This window comes from Perca fluviatilis, chromosome 16, assembly GCF_010015445.1.
Source record: "Perca fluviatilis chromosome 16, GENO_Pfluv_1.0, whole genome shotgun sequence".
NCBI classification, from domain to species: domain Eukaryota; kingdom Metazoa; phylum Chordata; class Actinopteri; order Perciformes; family Percidae; genus Perca; species Perca fluviatilis.
The window spans coordinates 22,229,858-22,248,710 of NC_053127.1; the positions used below are offsets into that span (position 1 = coordinate 22,229,858).

The 18,853-nt window shown below is 38.5% G+C and overlaps 1 protein-coding gene across 2 annotated transcripts in view; it reads right to left on the reverse strand.

Annotated features, from left to right (window-relative positions):
* zbtb20 (zinc finger and BTB domain containing 20) overlaps positions 1-18,853 on the reverse strand; it is a 32,319-nt gene that overhangs the window by 11,798 nt on the left and 1,668 nt on the right. For both annotated transcript variants that reach the window (XM_039777821.1, XM_039777820.1), the window contains exons 2-3: positions 4,596-4,740; positions 1,729-3,258 (exon numbers count right to left, since the gene is read on the reverse strand). In XM_039777821.1, the coding sequence (XP_039633755.1) occupies positions 1,729-3,238 (1,510 nt within the window). In that variant the 5' untranslated portion in view covers positions 3,239-3,258; positions 4,596-4,740. The remainder of the gene's footprint in view (positions 1-1,728; positions 3,259-4,595; positions 4,741-18,853) is intronic.

Consider the following 18,853-nt stretch of genomic DNA (forward strand, 5'->3'; position numbering starts at 1 on the left):
AAAAATAAGAGACACATTTTTAGGATTAGGTTTTCAAATAATGAATAACAACATTTGAAGCCTGAAGCCACAGTGTCACTTTTCCAGTACAGGAACATACCTCAGGCTGGAATTATTTAAACCTATTAGTATTGTTATAATGCTGGTTCTATGTGCTGTATGCTGCAAGTTTAAGAGAAAGTACTTCCTATAGTGTAGCTCTGATGCAGTTATGGCAACATATATGCATTGATATTGATAGTTTATGAAAAGTAAAAGTGCTTTACAGACACAGAAAGGTAGAGCTACGAGGAATAATTTGAAAAACACAATAATGTTAATTCCCATACAATCACAAACCAAATAATTTATGCATCTATTTGGTATTTTTGTCAGTTTGTTAAGACAGAAGCTAATTTTACATGATTGTGTCTGCTGACATTATTGGCTGTAAAATATTAACATATTAATAATTACGTAAAACTAACAGGTAGATAAAGAGACTGACAACAGTGCGAATTGCAGTCGAAGTGCAATTTAATGAAGTCCTGTCTATTTACTGTTTGCTGCTGCACTGAGTGAATTAATGTGTAGCTACCTGTTTTGATTTAATGAGGCCAATAATTTATTCTTTTACTTTATCACTTTTGTTTCTTCTTTTTCGCAACCTGCTCAGATCAGTGACAGATCGGAAGCATGGAGCGAGCACACATATAACAGGTATATTTACTGTCTTTGCTATTTTTATATTATATTTGTAATACAATGAGTCATACATTTGAAAGCTGTCTCTTAAGTCTCCTTTTTTGATTTCCGCCACATTACCTCTGCTGTACATGTGTATCATGTATTGGTGTGTCCATCGTCTATTATTGATATTTACGATTGTATTGTTAGCAATTCCATTTATTGTTGTTGTTCGGCGTTTGTAATATATTACTTGTCCTATTGTCTTGATTATTATTTATTTACTGACATATAACTACAATTCTTGCTTATTTTATAATTAAAGTTGCTGCTATATATGATATAAGTTGCTGGTACAACAATACAATATTATGCTAAATCATACTGACATCCTGTTCGTTTTTGAATAATTTTTTTTAGCAAAGGTAATCAGTCATTGATTGTCATGAGACATTAAGATTTTGTCTCATGGGATTGATCGATCAGCTACTTTCCTTCTCAATATGTCATCAATCTAATTGTGTGAGTAAAACTGGGACATTTGGTTTGAAGTAGCAGTCACAGGTGGTTCTGGACACGCAATGGATTCTAATGAATATGAATGGCTATTTGAGTAGGCAATTTTTATGAGATCATCTAATTATATGATATCTAATTCTTTCTGTGATGATGATTTCTACAGTTTATGATTGATAAGCCTTCCAGTGCTAGAGGAAAGCAGTGCACAGTGTAATGATGTACTGCATGAGCAGTCTTTTGGCACTGTAAGTCAGATACAAATGATAACAAATGATACTAGTCAACTGTGACCTAATGACTTTTTTTTGAGGCTGTGTTTTATACTTTTCAAGTATAAAAACACAGCTAACATACTGATGCTATACACTATATGTTTTATGGACTAATATTCACTGTTTTACAGTAAGTATTCATTTTGTCACTTTCTCAGTGTGAACAAACCTCAAACTCCTGCCTACATTTACTATATAGAAATTACAACGATTTAACAAAGCTTACTAGCATTAAAGACATATTTACTACAAATAAGAAAATTTGACTTACCAGTATGGACAAACATGTGTTTGACGTAGTTCTGTTTAGCAGTAAAGGTTTTACTGCAGAGAGTGCATTCGTAGGGCTTCTTTTCCCCCGGACCAATTCCTCCTACAACCTGCTGCTGCTGAGCTGGCGCTTGCTGTACCGACATGGGGTTCGGGAATGATGGCATAGCAGGGGGCGGCACAGCCACAAATTGTGGTTGCTGCTGGCCAGGAAGGTAAAGGAAATTCTTGTTGTCTCTAACCGGCTGTGTAGGAAAGAGTGTGGGCAGGAAGGTGCTTCCAGCAGTGCCCATCACTTGGGAATTGCTGGTCACGGTGAGCGGCATCCTCAGATTGCTGGTGTGTGATTCTACCTGGCGCATGTAGTGCGTGGCACTTGGCAGGGCCTGGGACATGACTGAGTTTGGCAGGGGCTGCATCATGCTACTGTCACTAGTGCTGTGGGATGTGTCCCCGTCGTCTGTGTCTTGCACTTGCTCTGGGGACGAGTCATTGACCTCTATATGCACTGGACCTCCTTCACCGGGATGACCGTCCCCGCCCCCGTCTCGGCTAAAGCTCGTCAGGTACGGATGCTGCTCCATAGCATCTGGCTCAGTACTGATGGAGGAGCTCACCCCTGAGTCAAAACTTTCAACCTTGGATTCACTCTCCACACCCTCAGTATGGTCAGTGTCATCTTGGCAGTCCAAATTATCGTAGCAGCTGTACTCATCTTCGGCCTCCTGCTTTATGTGCATCCCTCCTGTTTGTATGCGTACCGGTCGGGGTTGCTTGCGGCAGTGGGTGGACTCTGCTGTGGAGATGAAGCGGTCGACCTGCTGAGATCTCTCCTGGATGCGGTTCATCCAGGGCGGATCTTGAGATTGCTGGTCCTTCTGAGTGCTGAGAGTCGGATCGCAATTTATCGACATAGGGTTAATGTACAGGGGACGCTCGCGGGTGCCGTTCTGCAGAGTGAGGCCAGGGTATGAGTACAGTGATGTGTATGCACGGTCCATGCTTTGTGATGTTGCTTGCATATAACCTGACTCTGCGTCGCTGCTGGGCCCAGAGGTGCCAGACTCTGGCGTGCCACGGGGCGTTTCCTGACCAGAGTCTCCTGGTATAACAGGGAACCCCCCCGGCCCAGCCAGGCCCACATTCTGGGACACGATGCGGGTACACTCATCAATGACGGTCTTGATCTGTAGGATGCTGGCAGCAGTTAGGATCTGCAGGGCCTCTGACTGAGATACCCGCAGAATCCCACTGTACATAAAGTCAATCAGCTTTTGGATGGATTGCACTGAGACCACAGAAGGGATCTCAATGTCGCTGTAGCCCAAGAGCAGCTTGTCCTGAAAGAAGGGGCTTCCAGCAGCCAGCACGCACCGGTGAGCTCGCAGCATACTTCCATGGATCCGAACAGTCACGTCACAGAAGTGCCCACGGTTGCGTTGCTCATTGAGGGTCTCAAGTACAGAATTGCTGAAGTTGTGGAGATTGATGTTATGAATGCGCTCGGTCATCCCCTTGCAACTGATGTCACCTGCAAGCAGGAAGCAACACACCTGACTTAAAAAAAACTCTTGACACACACAATCACAACATTATTCAACTGGATTAAATACACCCATATACCTAAAATATTTTGTTTTACAAAAACAAACTTTTTTTTCTCAACAATATATTTACATTGTTGGTTTACAGTATTAGTGATATATTAGGAGTAATACAACTGTGTAATTGAATAATTAAATATACACTATGTAATAGTATATTTACGGGCAAATGCATCACAAAAAAAAGCTCTCTTGCATGCAAGGAGATTTTTGGCTGTATGTCAGAAAACACAACCGTGTCACTGTACTACAATCAATTAAATATATGATAAGTAATATTGATTCTTGTTATAAAAGGATATAAGATTTAAAACGATAATAAAGATATGGTAATTCTAATATTTGTTTTTCTCAGTCCAGTCTCATAAATTTAGGATGAGAATCAAATCATTTCAAAATTTGTCTCTTGAATGGTGGTTTCAAAATTCCACATTGAAGAGGTGAAGGACAATTAAAATGGTTCCCATCTAATTATTACAAGTTTCTCTCTCTATGTGTATTCCTGAAATTCCTCCAGCCACCGTTAGGTGGTGCACTGGGCTTAGATGACAACAGGCCTCTTTTGTTAGCCATGTGTTCACTGTGATGGCGCTTCCTAACTATCCTAGGAATACACTAGATGTGACCTGGGTGATCAGTGTGTAAGATAACCCAAGATGATTTTCTCCCCAGTTAGATGTGAAAAGAATTGAAAATCTAAATCTAAATTAGAGAAGTAGTAAGTGTAAGAATTATGCAAATTGTGGGTTTCCATAATTTTTGTAGAATTAATTTATTTAGCATATAAAAATGTGTGAGTATAACTTAATTAAAGTGGTTGACCTTATTTAAATAATTATTAAACACAGCCCTTTTCTTCAACCCAAGATAAATGTCCTCATTTAAACTTGGAAACTGTACAAATCCATGTAAAAAATGTTATAGGTAATTCATTTACACTGTGTTTGTCAAGGAATATATTTATGAAAACATATTGGTGATGGAATGTCAGAATCAAAACATAACTTAACTACTGTATATAATGAATAAAAACCTGAACATGTGGAGAAATGGTTTATATTTTGGAATGCAGTTATACACTGAATAGAAATAAACTGAACAGTGGTACTAACAATAAAACCATATTTGATAGTAACAGACTAAAATTGAGCTAAAAGGTACAGCAGAAGCAGTGCAATAGTGTTAGCATAAAGTATTAATGCTCTTTTCCAGCTAAGTTACACGTAAAGGGAAAAAATTAAAACTGAAGCAGTCCAGTACTCACAGTTAGATGACGTTTATTTCCGAAGATGCTTGTGTGGCTGGTGATGAAGTGCAGGTCAAGCTTCAGTTTGCTGGTGGAGATGGCTGATCAGAGGCCAGGTGCTAGGCAAGGCTGTCAGTCCTCTCTGTCCAAATCATGTGTTGCTCTGCCACAGTGTTTGGAGGGGGAGAGAAAAGACAAAGACAAATCTTAATGCCACATACTGCCTCGTCGATATTGCCACTCCCTTAATGAACCGGGAGCCACAGTAACACAAATGTCTTCCACCGACACACTGCAACAGATGTGTGAAGAGTTTTTAAAACAAGACGAATGGACGTTCCTGTGTGCACATGACCACCAATTACAAATCAAAGGTTAAAAATAATATTGGTATTAGAGCCAGTTCTTCTCTCAGCAGTTATCTGAGCCGCAGAGCAACAAAACCACACCCTTACAAAGAAAAAGATCTAAATTCATTTATTTTTTACCCAGGTTAAATATTTCAGAAAAGGTCTCAGTCACAGATAGATGTGTGTGTGTGTGTGTGTGTGTGTGTGTGTGTACACTTTTTCATTTTAAAATCCAAAAAATTAAACAAAACAATGTCCAATACAGACATAGAGCAGATGTTAGAAGTTGTAATGATAGAAAACAAGTCACACATTAGGTAAAAAGACAAGGCATTCATTGAAAAACACAAGACAGGCATTCAACAACATTAAGCATGTGATAAGCAAACCGACCACATTAAAGCCACATATAATGGTATCATTTAAGGTCATACAGGCTGAAATAAAAATGCATTGAACCAGTGGAAAATGCCTTTACAATGTATCTCTTATGTGTCCCATACTGGTCGAAGTACCTTCAAATATCTCAACCAACAAAGCTTTAATCCGGAAATTACTCCACGTGTTGGGATGTGAATATTTATCATTCCATTACTGGAGTTTGGATCGGGATTGCAAGTGTAATCTGACACTCTTAAATATTTTTTTGTAAAAGGAGTAAAAAACGTTTCATAGCTTTCACACTGGCTACAACACAAACATCAAGAGCTCTCTGTGAAATGGCAGTAACATGTTATGGAGATTTTCTGGCCTCTCCAGTGATGTAGGACTGTAGGACTCAATATACAAACACAGAAGCACAGAGAACATAGAGATGGTTAAAGTGATATATTGCAAAAGTTTATGTAATTAATTGCAGTGAGTTACAGAGAAAAAGTATCAAGGTCTCATCAGTAACTCCCACAGAGAAGTTTTTGCACATTGATTTTATACTGTCACAGAACAAAAGAAATCCTTTCTGATTGGAATACAGCCAAAAACAAATCTCCCCTTATCCTATGGGAAATAGTCTCTCTACAATACTCTATTATCATTGGACAAAAGTCCTCAAGCAACACTCCTCTGTGTCCCATAAGAAAAAAGTATTTTCCACCACTGGTGACCTTGACATATACATTAGTTTACACATACATGGTGTTTCTGTGAGTATTTTTGAACACGATGCATACATAAAAATGTTCAAATTATTAACAAAAGTCAAAGAATCATAATTCCTTTAACAAACAACACTGTGTTGCTAAATTAACAGAATGAGGCTTGGAATTGACCACACCTGCACGTTAATGCTGACACTCATTATTCTTTTACAAATCCCAAGTACTTTCAAAGAACACACCTCCCGCTTTGAGACACTGAGGTGAAATCTACAGATGAAAATTATGTGATTTTAAGCAAGTGACCTCTGTGTTTTTTTCACAGAGGTGTCAAGGTAACTGATATATTAGATCTCCAAAATGGTCAATTAAGATGATTATTTTTTCTATAGTTTAGTACGGAGAAGCAGAATATCCGGGAGAAAACCAAAGTTGAGGGGATAAAGTGTAAAAACTAAAATAGCTATGTGCACAGCTGACAGTGAGACATGTTCTTTTTTTCTTGAAATGTCCTTGTCAACTAACAAATCTGATGATTAGATATAGACAAGTAATAGCGTGTTTAGCAGCAGAGGGTGATCACTCGATACTAAGACGAATCATTCTTTGGCACTAAAACACACACACACACACACACACACACACACAAACACACACACACACACACACACACAGTTAGTTCTTCCGTCTTAGTCAGGACAGAAAATATATTTTACAGTGAAATCCTTAACCCCTAAATCTAAAATTAAACTACTAACTTTAGCTGTGAACTTAACTCTAACTGTATCCTTTGGCCCTTTTATCATAGACCTGACCTCAATAAAAGTCAGAACCCCAAACATGAGCCTTTTTCTAATACCTAACATACAAACTAGATCTAAACAAAATCATAAACCCAACTGCAGGTGTAACCCTTGCACTAAAAAATTGGCTCATATATCACGTTTAAGCCTACTCTTTACAGTATTGCACACAAACATGAGCCAAAATGCTAGAATCCATAGCAGTGGCAAATAATTGACCTTTTTTTTTTTTCAGCAGCGGATAGCTTGAGATGTAACTGGTGTATTCTGGTGCCATGGGCCTTTTTTGTGTGCCTACTGTTAGACAATGCAAATACATATATGTTCACTATCTGGCTTCCCTCACCCATCCAGACATGTAAATCCACCTGCCTAAGGGGTAAAGTGAGGTGAATGCTGGCAACAAAGGAGCAGGCCAAGGGAAGCAGGCTTCAGTTGCCCAGACTGCCACTCACAACAGTGATTCCATTTTAGCCGTGACACAGTGGGTGAGCAGCAGCCAGCGCCTACCTGCAGTGAATTCTAATCAGCCCAGGGGTCTGTCTCCCTCCCTCCCCTCCCTCCCTCCTGTACCCTGCCTTGGACTAAAGGGGCTGATGATCCTTCAAAATTAATTAGATCCTTGTAGGAGGCAGCCATTTTCTTTCACTTCCTAACGCTCCACCAAAAAAAAAATTTTTTGAATTCAACAAAATTTGGGGTGTGTCTTTTCCCTCCTCATATTGATCCCTTTCTCTGTGTGCCTGCCTCTACCTGTTTCCTGTTTCATCACGTTGAAACTCACTCGTCGTCTTTTCTTCCGTCTGTCTCTCCGTCTGTGCCCCCTCCTCTTCCTCCCTCCCTCCCTCCTTACGAACCTTCCCCAACACCCTCCGCCCCTGCCTCTCCATGCTCCCAGCTCTGTGTCTGCCTCTGTGGAGTTTGCTGTCAATAAATCCCCAGAGGTCAGTTTGTCTGCTGGAAATCAGACACAATGCTTCAGACCGCCAATGCAATGCATGCTCTGCTGCTGCCGCCACAACAAAGACTGAGGAGGGGTGGAGGGTGGGGAAGAGGGGGGCAAAAAAAAAAAAAAAAAAAAAAAAAAAAAAAAGAAGACAGGGAAACGAGGGGTGCAACTTCACCAGCCAGACTCCAGGTTAATCAGCTGCCTGTATAAGGTGACAAGCTCATGAAATACGCTGCATCGAATTGGACATTAGTTAATCAAAGGGGTGGTGGTGGTGGTGGGGGGGAAGGAGGGGGGGTAAAATGGTGAGGATGGGGGATGGGATTTGAGAACAGACATAAGAGGCATGCTTATGAAAGGAGCAGTATCAGCCATGTGAATAATATACATCCTGAATATGCAAATACTGCTTACAACACACACTACAAGCATATATTCAAGGCTCTTGATACATTTAAATCAGGAGACAAAAGGGCCAGGGGCATTGTGAAAAGCTCATGTCCATGCATGTGCATACAGCACTTCCATGAATCTGATGCAGATCAAGAGTGTTTTTGTGTTACACCTGATTAATAGTAATTTATGAGTTTGTTTGAAATCTCTGCTGCTTAACCATCGCTGTCCAACATTGTAATTATTAATTTCAATCATCCATTTAGCCCAAGTGCATTAGCATATACACTACTAGAAATCATGCTTTAATAGTGTGGTCCGGATACGTGATCTAATGTAATTTAGTACACAATGTAAATGTGTGGCGAGTACGCTGGGACATTTTAAGCAATAATCAAGTGATGAAGTGTTAATCTGACAAGTGATAATTTCAAGGTGTGTTCAATAAAGACACCGCACGTTAATTTCACTCCTCTGACAAAACAATTTACAGCGGCAACTCACTGTAATCAGTCAACATCTCAGACTTTTCTGAAAAATAAATTAAATTAAACCTCAGCTAATTGTGTCTTGGTTCCCTTTGATCGGCACAATTAAAAAATATTCTTTTAGGTGACTGAATATTCATCTCGGCCCTTGGACACATTGGATTCAATCTGACTCATTTAGCTCGCTTTGTCTCATATAACATTCAAATGTTTCGTCTATAACGTGTGAAGCAATTAAGAGGTAAGGTAATTCATGCACCTAAATCACACACACTTCAGGAGACACAGCAGAAAACACCTCACAGTCTCAAAATGTAATTGATTTGCCTTTATAGCAGTCACTGAAAACCATCAACAAGCACGTAGGCTGTTGACAAGTTGAGCCAAGATTTTGAAACATTTTTTTTGTTCCTTCCTTCTCCCTTAACTGAAATTGTATGGTGCAACATAACATCACCACCAATGTCTAAATGTCTGATGATGATTATGAATTACATATAAACCCGGTTGTCCTAACAATTTCGACATGAATGTCTTCCTGTACTTTGAACTGGCTCTTCACCTACAACACAGACCAGTGACTCTTCCTTCACAACTTCAGTTTTGATTTCAAGCTCACCGCCAGGGACAGTTTAAAAATATGCATTAATTCTCTGGTTTTTTTCCTGTTGCAAATGCTCTCTTACTTGGTCAAAGCATTGTGAACTAATTACAGAGTGCCAGTGTAATGTTATGGCCACTGCTCAATCGAGATTGCTTGAATAACTTTATTATGTTCATTCACTTCTGTGCATCATACACTAACTGGAACTGTTGGGAACTCTTTATAGTCCCCATACATATTATCTAACTGTTCATGTTTAGTTCCACTGCCACTAAAATGTCTCAAATAGCACAGCAGATCAATGTGATAACACATTCAGTCCAACTGAAAGCCAATGAAATGTGACAGGATGTGCGGCTTTCAAATAAATTCCTCAAGCAAACAAATAACACACACTACAATACCATTACACAAGTAAAGAACAGTTTAAATATATTTTTGACAGGACAGCTTGTTCAACTTCGTCATTTTCTGTCAAAAACACACCCACCACCACCCGTTATCCATAGCAGATCCTTTGTCTATTTACAGATGGGAGGATAATCTACTTCTAATCTACTTTTTTCAGGCACACAAACGTTCAAATTAGTGCTATCAGTAAATGTTCCACAATGTATTTTATGAAGTTTCCAAAAAGAGCATAGAGGACAAAAAAAGATAAACAGCCAATGTTGGCTTATGGCCATTCAAATTATAAAGACAGTATCTCACTTTGGTGCTTAAAGGGACACTCTCAAGATAACTTTTTTTCTGTTATAATACGTGCTATCATGTATGTATGCTCTTTGTGAAAGCAAATTCCCCTAGGGGCAATAAATGTTTCATTTATAACTGGCAATTGGCTGGGGTTTTGTTAATGAGCATTTGACCAAGAAGAACCATCTGACTACTCATATGATAGTCTCCAAAACACCTCTAACCCCAGAAGCAGATAATGCTAAATTCAAGAGTTATCATTTAGGCACAAGTGTCCACAGCAACTGCCTCTCTACAGCTACTACACATGTCGAGGACATTTTGCCTCTCCAAAAAAGCACCTCGCGGGCCATTGAGAGATCTTCATGAACCTACAAAGATGCTTATACAGGACTTTTCTATCCATTACTTGTGTATCATGATGAAGGGCAGTTAGGGAATTCTGTTTGGCAAGAGATATCAACTCATATGTTTGTGTTCATATGTGTCTATTTATGCCTGGATGGTAAATACTGTAAGCAAGCAAAACCTCAACAAGCAAACTGTGTAGAATAGAGGGGCTGAAGCACCTTTATATCGCCGAGAGAAACAAAGTGTCTCCTGACTTTATGTCCTTGGGAGATAAAGCATGACAAAGATGCTTTGTGCTGAATTATGAGAGGATTGTGTGAGACCTCTGCTAACAAGCATATACTGTGGAGTGCAGCACAGCCTGGGGATACATTTAGGTTAAGTACATACAATGTTTTTCACTAAAAAGACAAAACAGAATTAACACACTCACTATTTAAAAGAAGTTCAGGAAACAGAAAAATAAATGGTGTTCACACAAGCCTGGGTTTCATAAACAAAACTTATAGGATTGTAGTATATATATATATATATATATATATATATATATATATATATATTATATGTGTGTGTGTGTGTGTGTGTGTGCTAAGTGAATTATGAAAAGGTTATTACGACATTATAGCAGTATATAGGTGATGATAATTTGATAATAGGAGTCAATGCATGAGGTGAGTGAACCTGTAATTGAATAAGATTGTCAGTGAAGAAAAATCTGAAGAAACCACCAACTACTTCATTATTTCCTCATTTGTGAATGTGATTGTGATCAGCCTCAGAACTTCTGTACCATGTTTTTCACCAGCAGTGGCACGAGGGTGCACGAGCCAGTGCCGAGGTGGTCCCGCACAAAGCTGAATGCACGAGGGTGCTTTAAGCAGTTCAGCACAACCCTGCACTTTCTGTTAGCTGGTCTGTGCTTCAACGGTCAGCGAGCTAGCCTCTCTCCCAGAATCTAGCAAGCTCAATACTTTTAAAAGGGTTCACCAGCCTAACAAAATGATGTGCTACAAAACTGATAACATGCTGCTTGTTAACTATGCAGAAGTAAATTAAACTTTGCAAAATGTTTTATGATGTAACATACTTCTTCAGCCTGTAGCTACAGCAACAACAATCCACATGCCATCAGGCTGAGATAATAGTGAGTCATTATTCAGGTAAACTAACGATACCTTCAGCATACTGTTTCTTCAACTACAGATTTTGCTCATTACGTGAACATATAAAATCCAGATGACTCAATAACGATATTCTGTGTTTAATTTGAGCCTTATGGATGTTAGCACTTTTTAGTGTATTTATAGTTTGGCAAGCTTAGTGTCGTAAATACAGATTATATATGTCTTGTCAGCTCATTTGACATATGACCCATCTAAAAGTGTAAATGCTGACACACTGAAACACAGTCGACCAAATGAGTGCCCTATACACACTTTAACCAAGGGCTAGGACCTCTGGTCCAGTGGGCTGCAGGCTGGCTGAGCAATACAAGTTAGATAAACTGACTCAAACATACAGCAGCGGAGTTTGAAATTAACAAAGGCTGGCACAAAGGTAAGGTTTTTTTGTTAGTCCAACGGAGGGGAGAGAAACTATCCATAAAATACTGTTTTGCAAGACAACCCTGTTAACCAAGCCAACCAAGAAATGAGAGAAAGGTAGAAAACTGAAGATTTCACCCCTTTTAGTGTCGTATCAGTGACATTCTAGTAAAGACAAAGTTAAAAAGAAGAAATGTGAGCTGATTGAAATGTTTCCAATAAACAATGTAGCACACTGAACGGCTTCATGAAAAAAGGGTTTCAATAAGAACATAAGGTCAGTAATATATAGAGAGTATCAGCTAACGTAGGGCATTTATAACAGGTAGAGTCATTTTGCAAAGCTACTTACTATATCCAAAGAATACTGTAAGACACACACTGTTACTCAGTAACTACATATTTGGAGAAAACTATACATGTCCTACCTCAACAACAGCCCTAAAATCTGATGACAAGAAGTGAACACATAAAGTTACAATAATGTTTGTAAAATCCAACTTATGACACTTCTTATGAGTTTCATATGAGCCACATTTATCATCAATGAATTAGATGTGTGTAACACTTGCATCAGAAACAAACAAAAAAAAACAGTAAAATGGTGTGTCGAAGTTTGAGCAATATTTTCCTTATTTAAGGCTGTGCTTTGTGATGGTTATGTAAAATTCTGTAGTAAATTAGTTTTGCAGACAGGTTTTCTTGTGTGACAACCTACTTTTATTTCCCACTGATGGGAAAAAAAACAATGGTGCAGTGTGGTTTTACCAGTTCTATAGCATGCTATAAGTTGTTAACCCCACACATTAACATTGATCATATCATACCTTTCTCTGTTGCAAAGACATATACAGTGTTTTGAAAGTGATGCCTCTTGGGCTGAGTATTCGTCTACTACTTGGTCTTTTCAGCCATTTTTACACTTCCCACAATCCATTATGATTTAATGTTGGTGTAATTGAGGTTGTCGTCTCTGATCTGTTATACGTAGAGAAAGCAGGGTCACTACACAGTCAACTCACAGCACAAAGCAGAGAGATCCCATGACCACCCATCAGCTCCGTTTATGATAATCATCGGGCCTTTTGGCCTCGCTAATGCACATGAATTGCTGGTCAGTGTGGTCTGTTTGAATGTAGCAGAATTATTATCTTAGATTGTAACAATCTATAGCCCCTAACCCCTAGAGTGTAACCTAAGCTCAGCAGCTGTTTCTGGTAGCATTACTACCAAAACCATGCCACAGGCTGTGCTACTTCTAAGTAATTTATGGAGGAAGGTTGAGATTTTTCATTTCGTTTTACGTTAATTAAATCTAAAAGTACACCTTCAATGACTAACTCCTGTTACTTTTGTGAGTGTGTTAGCCCCTGACATGCCCAGGGTGTTGCCCTGCCTTCCTCTCAATGCATGTTGGGATATGGGAAATGACCCTGAACACAACAAAAAATGAAATATTTAGTGAATGAATGAACGTCGAGATACAAGCAAACAGCAGAGCCTACTGCAGTCAAAGGCCAAAGACATTTTTCCTAAATTGCATTCATGTTGGTTGATCTATTCATAGAAATAATTAATAGAAAAATAAGCTTAATGTTAGTTTGCATAGCAACTGCCACAAAGAATGTTATTCAAAGTGCCAAGACTGCCACAACTGACAACTATTACATTGGTGCACTAACCACTTAACATCTCCTAAAGCCTGACACATGGACTGCATCTGTGCTGAAAATGTAATACAGGTGTTATGAACTAGAGCTGATGTTACCAGGATAATCTGAATAACTTTTAATGGCAATGTCAGTATTGTTAAACAAGCAACTTTGATACAACTAAAAGATTTTGCGTTGTTGAACAGGTTACACATGATCTTCCTTCGTCACGTGGACCAACTGTAGTAAATCACCGGCAACAGTCTGAGAACAAAAAACATTCTTTTTTCTACAATGAGCTTTTGGTCAAATTAATAATGATTACCAGCTTGATGAAGGGAGTCTATTTTGAAATCTGTCTTAATTAAGGTCATTTTCAGAGCAATAAACAATGTAGACAGTATCAGAGCAGATATTCCTTTTATTTTCATGATAAAAATGAATATTTAAAAGGAATATTCTTGGTTAAAGAATTTACTTCAAAAGAAAGAATGTCTGTCTAACAGTGATTTCTTGTAGCTGTACAGAACAAATAATAATAACTTAGTCAATAAAAAATTAAATACAATTTTAGATTATGTCGAAATACTTCCAGCAATGTTCATTTTGTGATAAAACCCCAACACAAATACTATTGTGTAAATAATTCCCCCTAAGTTTACCCACTGCACAGTGCATACCGATGTACCTTGAGTGAGACTGTGCACAATCTTAACATTTTGGCTGCTGTGAGTGCTGTTTACTGGCACAAGGCTTAAAAAGCCTTCCTGAAGCCAAGATAGAAGCAGAGAAAACACAGCACTCGTTCTATGTAAAATAGGTTAAAAAGTTACTGAAGACTCAGTTACTTTTTTATTTTCTTAAACCGTCTTACTGTAAGATACTTCCCCCTTCAACTAGGCAGTGATCTCACCATGACTTGTAGAAAACCATATGGGTAGCAGGGTGAACTGAGGACACACATGCACCTTGGCAAACATACAACTTCAATATTAGAATCCAGGATACATTTTTCACATCAGTTGAATGCCTGGGCCTATGTGTGTGTGTGTGTGTGTGTGTGTGTGTGTGTGTGTGTGTGTGTGTGTGTGTGTGTGTGTGTGTGTGTGTGTGTGTGTGTGTGTGTGTGTGTGTTTGTGTGTGTGAGTTTAAAGAGAGGGAATACAAATTAAGTTTAAATGCCTGTCATGCCAAAAAAAGCGGTATATAGGATTCAAAAATGCATTATTACAAGACATTGCGTACATCTAAAAAAAACAACTTCTGGTTCAAGTTGTTACATGATATTTGGATGATACAGCACAGTTCCTAAAACAGATGACTTTTAATGAAAAGCTTTAAAACCAGCACTGCAAATATAAAGAAACATGAATCAATAGTCTGTTAGCAATTTCAGCAAAGGTATTGGAAACACATGGCCACACCGACAACTGGATTGTGTTTGTACCTCATGTAATTTACAGTACAACATTTTATAATAATTATACTGTACAAGAGTCTATTAATTCTGGTGCTGTACCACATTTATGTGAGAACAATAACGTAAGACACAGCAGGCTTATCCTGGGCCAAGTGTGTGTTGAACTGTTCCATGTGGGATGTTCATTTTTATATATATATATATATATATATATATATTGTAAATATTAAACAGTCACTCTTAAACAGTGTTGCATTTGCTATCTTTGCTATCTAAGCTATCATAGAACAAAGGACTGTGTTTCTTAAGACTTTATAAAGTTTTAGAACCGAACAAAAGCTTCCTGACAACAGCATTCATAAATACTTATTCAGTCTCAATGTGTGCTTTCATTACACATTCCTGTGATACTTGCAGGGAGGGGAGATTCCAAAACAAAAGTCCTTTGAAAACTGAAAAACATGCCTTAAAGTGTTTGGTTTGTCAGTTTTCTGCATGTTGTGAAAGTCATCAGGTTTTGAGTAAAATTCCATTATATAAAAGTAATTTCCGTGACCAGTCTTTTATATTCTTTCTGCCAATTTACCTAATTTACTTAAGGGGAGTATTTGAAAAAATCCTGCTCAATGGATTGACAAATTCAGCAAGTTTACAAAAATGTGACATACAGCTGTCATGAAAGTCTTCTTTAAGGATTACGGAAGTATAATATATAGCTGACCGGTTGCCAAATCAGAACATTTAGTTTATTCCAAAATGTTTTTATCCTGGCAAAAATGATCACCATTTTATTTTTTCATTTTTGTGTTAGAGCTGGGAGGAAATCACCATAACTCATCTGAACAGCATTTCTGTGTTGCATAATGCAGCTGAAGGGGAAATTCTGTCCGTAATTACAAAGGCAACTTGTACGGATTCTCAATAGGTTTTGCAATTGTGTTGGTATTTCCAAGAATGAAAATTATAATATAATGTGAAGAGAAGCATGTTATGTGTGAAAAAAAGGTGCTTTATGGGTAGAAGGATCCAAGCCAGTTCGCCAGGAGGCAGCTAGCCTGCCAATAATTTCTCGTTTGCAAAAATCCATGCATGCTAACAATCCACCAAGGTAGAGCTAGCTAGTAGTCACTAATTAGATTATATTTTACTATGTTCAAGAGATACGAGGGAAATTAATAGGCATAACATGTTTAATACAAAATAACAGTTCTCTGAAGCTTTAGAGGTATCTCAGTTTTTGTTAAGGTTGCCATGGTAACTGGGGACTCAAATTATGAAACACTACAGTTGCTGTAAAACAGCAGTCTTTGCAATAAACATCAGGTGAGAAACTTCATGCGTTCTTCCTAAAAAAACAAAAACAAATCTTTAAGTATTAAGTCTACTAAAGGCTTAAAGGTTATTCTGTAGTTAAGTATAAGACTTAACATTTCCTTAAAGATGTGCACCTGAAAACAGTCTCAGTTGGCAATCACATCAAAGATTAGTTTTGCTCCATGGGGGAATATTCTTCTAACGAGAATTATACAGGAACAAAAAGGAGGGAAAAGGATAAACACTGTCTGAGACAAAAAGGCCAAGCTGTTAAGAAGCACTGTGACATTCTGGATGCAACCCACAAAGTGGCTCGTTATATCGATGGATCTCTACTGCATTCCCAAAATGGCTGCCAAATATGTTCAACTGGGGTAGACAAAGTGCCAGGATGGACTCAAGTGCATATTTCTTTTTTACGTCTTTTGGTATACTATGAAATACTAAATACCCTACTTAGAAGTATGAATTACAATTTTAATTTGACTTCATCTGTAAAAATCCACCGGTGCTGCATGCAAGAATGTATTTATTTATTTTATTTATTATTTTATTATTATATGCCAGTGTATGCTTACATTTGCAACCAAATTTACACAATTTGTATGATACATAAAATATTATAATAGATTTTAAAATACAATTTACTTAACAATATACATGCCAAATGAACAGTGGATTAAGGTGAATTCCACTCATGATCAATATTACATGCTCTCTCCCACCTCTCCCGTCCTTTCCACTACATACTGTCCAATAAACCACCAAAGCGTAAACATCTTTTCAAGAGAATTGCATTGAAACAACATAATGAACTTATCTTTTTAAATTTAAGTATGTGGGTTATGGGCCACCAGGATTAAAAGCCTGGTGAAGGAATAACCAGAAATGTGGCGTTGCGGAGGCTTCAGAGAGATGTCTCTATGTTGCCTATTTGGGCAACAGTGCCTTTGCTGCGCTTAAAAATATTTGGACTACTGTCCTGCCATCTGTGTGCATGAACAGCACAAAATGATTGATTTTTTTGTTATGTCTTTTCCAAAGAAGCACTCATTACATTAGTACAGCATGGTTTACTTACATATTTTCACTTAAGTAAATCCAAATAATCAGGTGGGAGAAATGTGCAAAAAAAAAAAACACATTTTAAAATTGAATACTGCGGACACATTATGCAATTTTGTTGGTCAATAGTAAATGGCTAAATGTGAAGAGAGGGTGACAAGCTAAAGAGGACGAGTGAAAGATGGTGAAGCCAAAAGAAAATTGGGATTGATTGCTGAGTGTGGATTTACTGAACACCCCATCCCGCCCCCCCCCCTTGCCTTTAACTGGGGAGGTCTACAGTTTATATGCTGGGTCTCCTTCATATAATAATGAATTTTTTGGTCTGCAGACATGCTCTTAAATATTCATTAGTCATGGGTGGGTTTTAGCCGTGACACAGAAAGCTGGCGAATGGCAATGGCTCTAACACAGTGAATATTAATGTACATGTGGAATATATACATATAAATACTCATTAGTGACATAACTGAGATAAAACTAGGCACCTGATACTCTGGACAACAAACACTCTCAAGGCACACAATGGCTGTCTCTCTCTCAGCAGCTACTGTACACCTATGTGCTGATAAAACGAGAGTTTTTAACATCAAGTCCTGGTGAGAGCTCACTCACACATAAGACAAGTACCCTCCAATTCATCAAACAATAAAATGTCCAAAAATACACATATTAAGTTTATTTGGAGTTTCTTTTCAGATGAAGGGTATTCCATCCAGTGTACGTTCATGTGACAATACAATTTCTACTTTAGTCACCCACATGCAGCCTGTCAATCAATGTGCTCCAATTAATAGGACAGATTTATAATCATGCCCAGCTGAAATCTCACATCAAAGTGAAATGTTTGATTCCTGCTATGCACTGGGCTGCACGCTCAGCTCTGTGTTCTCCAAATGTGTCCATTCAGAAAACAAACGATCCAGTGCAGCCATCAATTACATAACCAAGCCTATAGGATTGCAGCCCATTTACGTTGTGGAAACATATTCTGAATGAAGGCGGGGAGAGGAAGTAATCACAACAAAAGTGAGAAGGGATATGAACGCACAATTATGTGGTAAAAACATACACTCACGCACACAGGTGTGCTCTCTCTCTCACAACACCACACACACACACACACACACACACACACACACACACACACACACACACACACACACACACACACACACACATAACCAGAGCTGGAGCCGCGCTGCGCTCTCATGCAGCCTCCCCTGTGTCAAACCCGGGACCGGCCATCTCGTTTGGATACTTGCGTCCTCTCACGTAAAGAGCTACAGTGACCACAACAGAACCAACCTGACATTATTAATGTGTTCATGCAAAGCTCTATACCTGCGCACAACTTCTGGGCTATAGGCAAGCCTGTGCCGATTAATCAGACACAGAACGTGCTGTAGGTTATCAGAAACCATCAGTGGCGCTTATAAAAGAAACAAGAACATGCTCTATTACTCTCTTTCTCTGACAAAGCCAAGCGCTTTGGGACAACATCTGTTTGCCACACACACGCACGCTCTCTGTCCCTTTCGCAGTCACACACA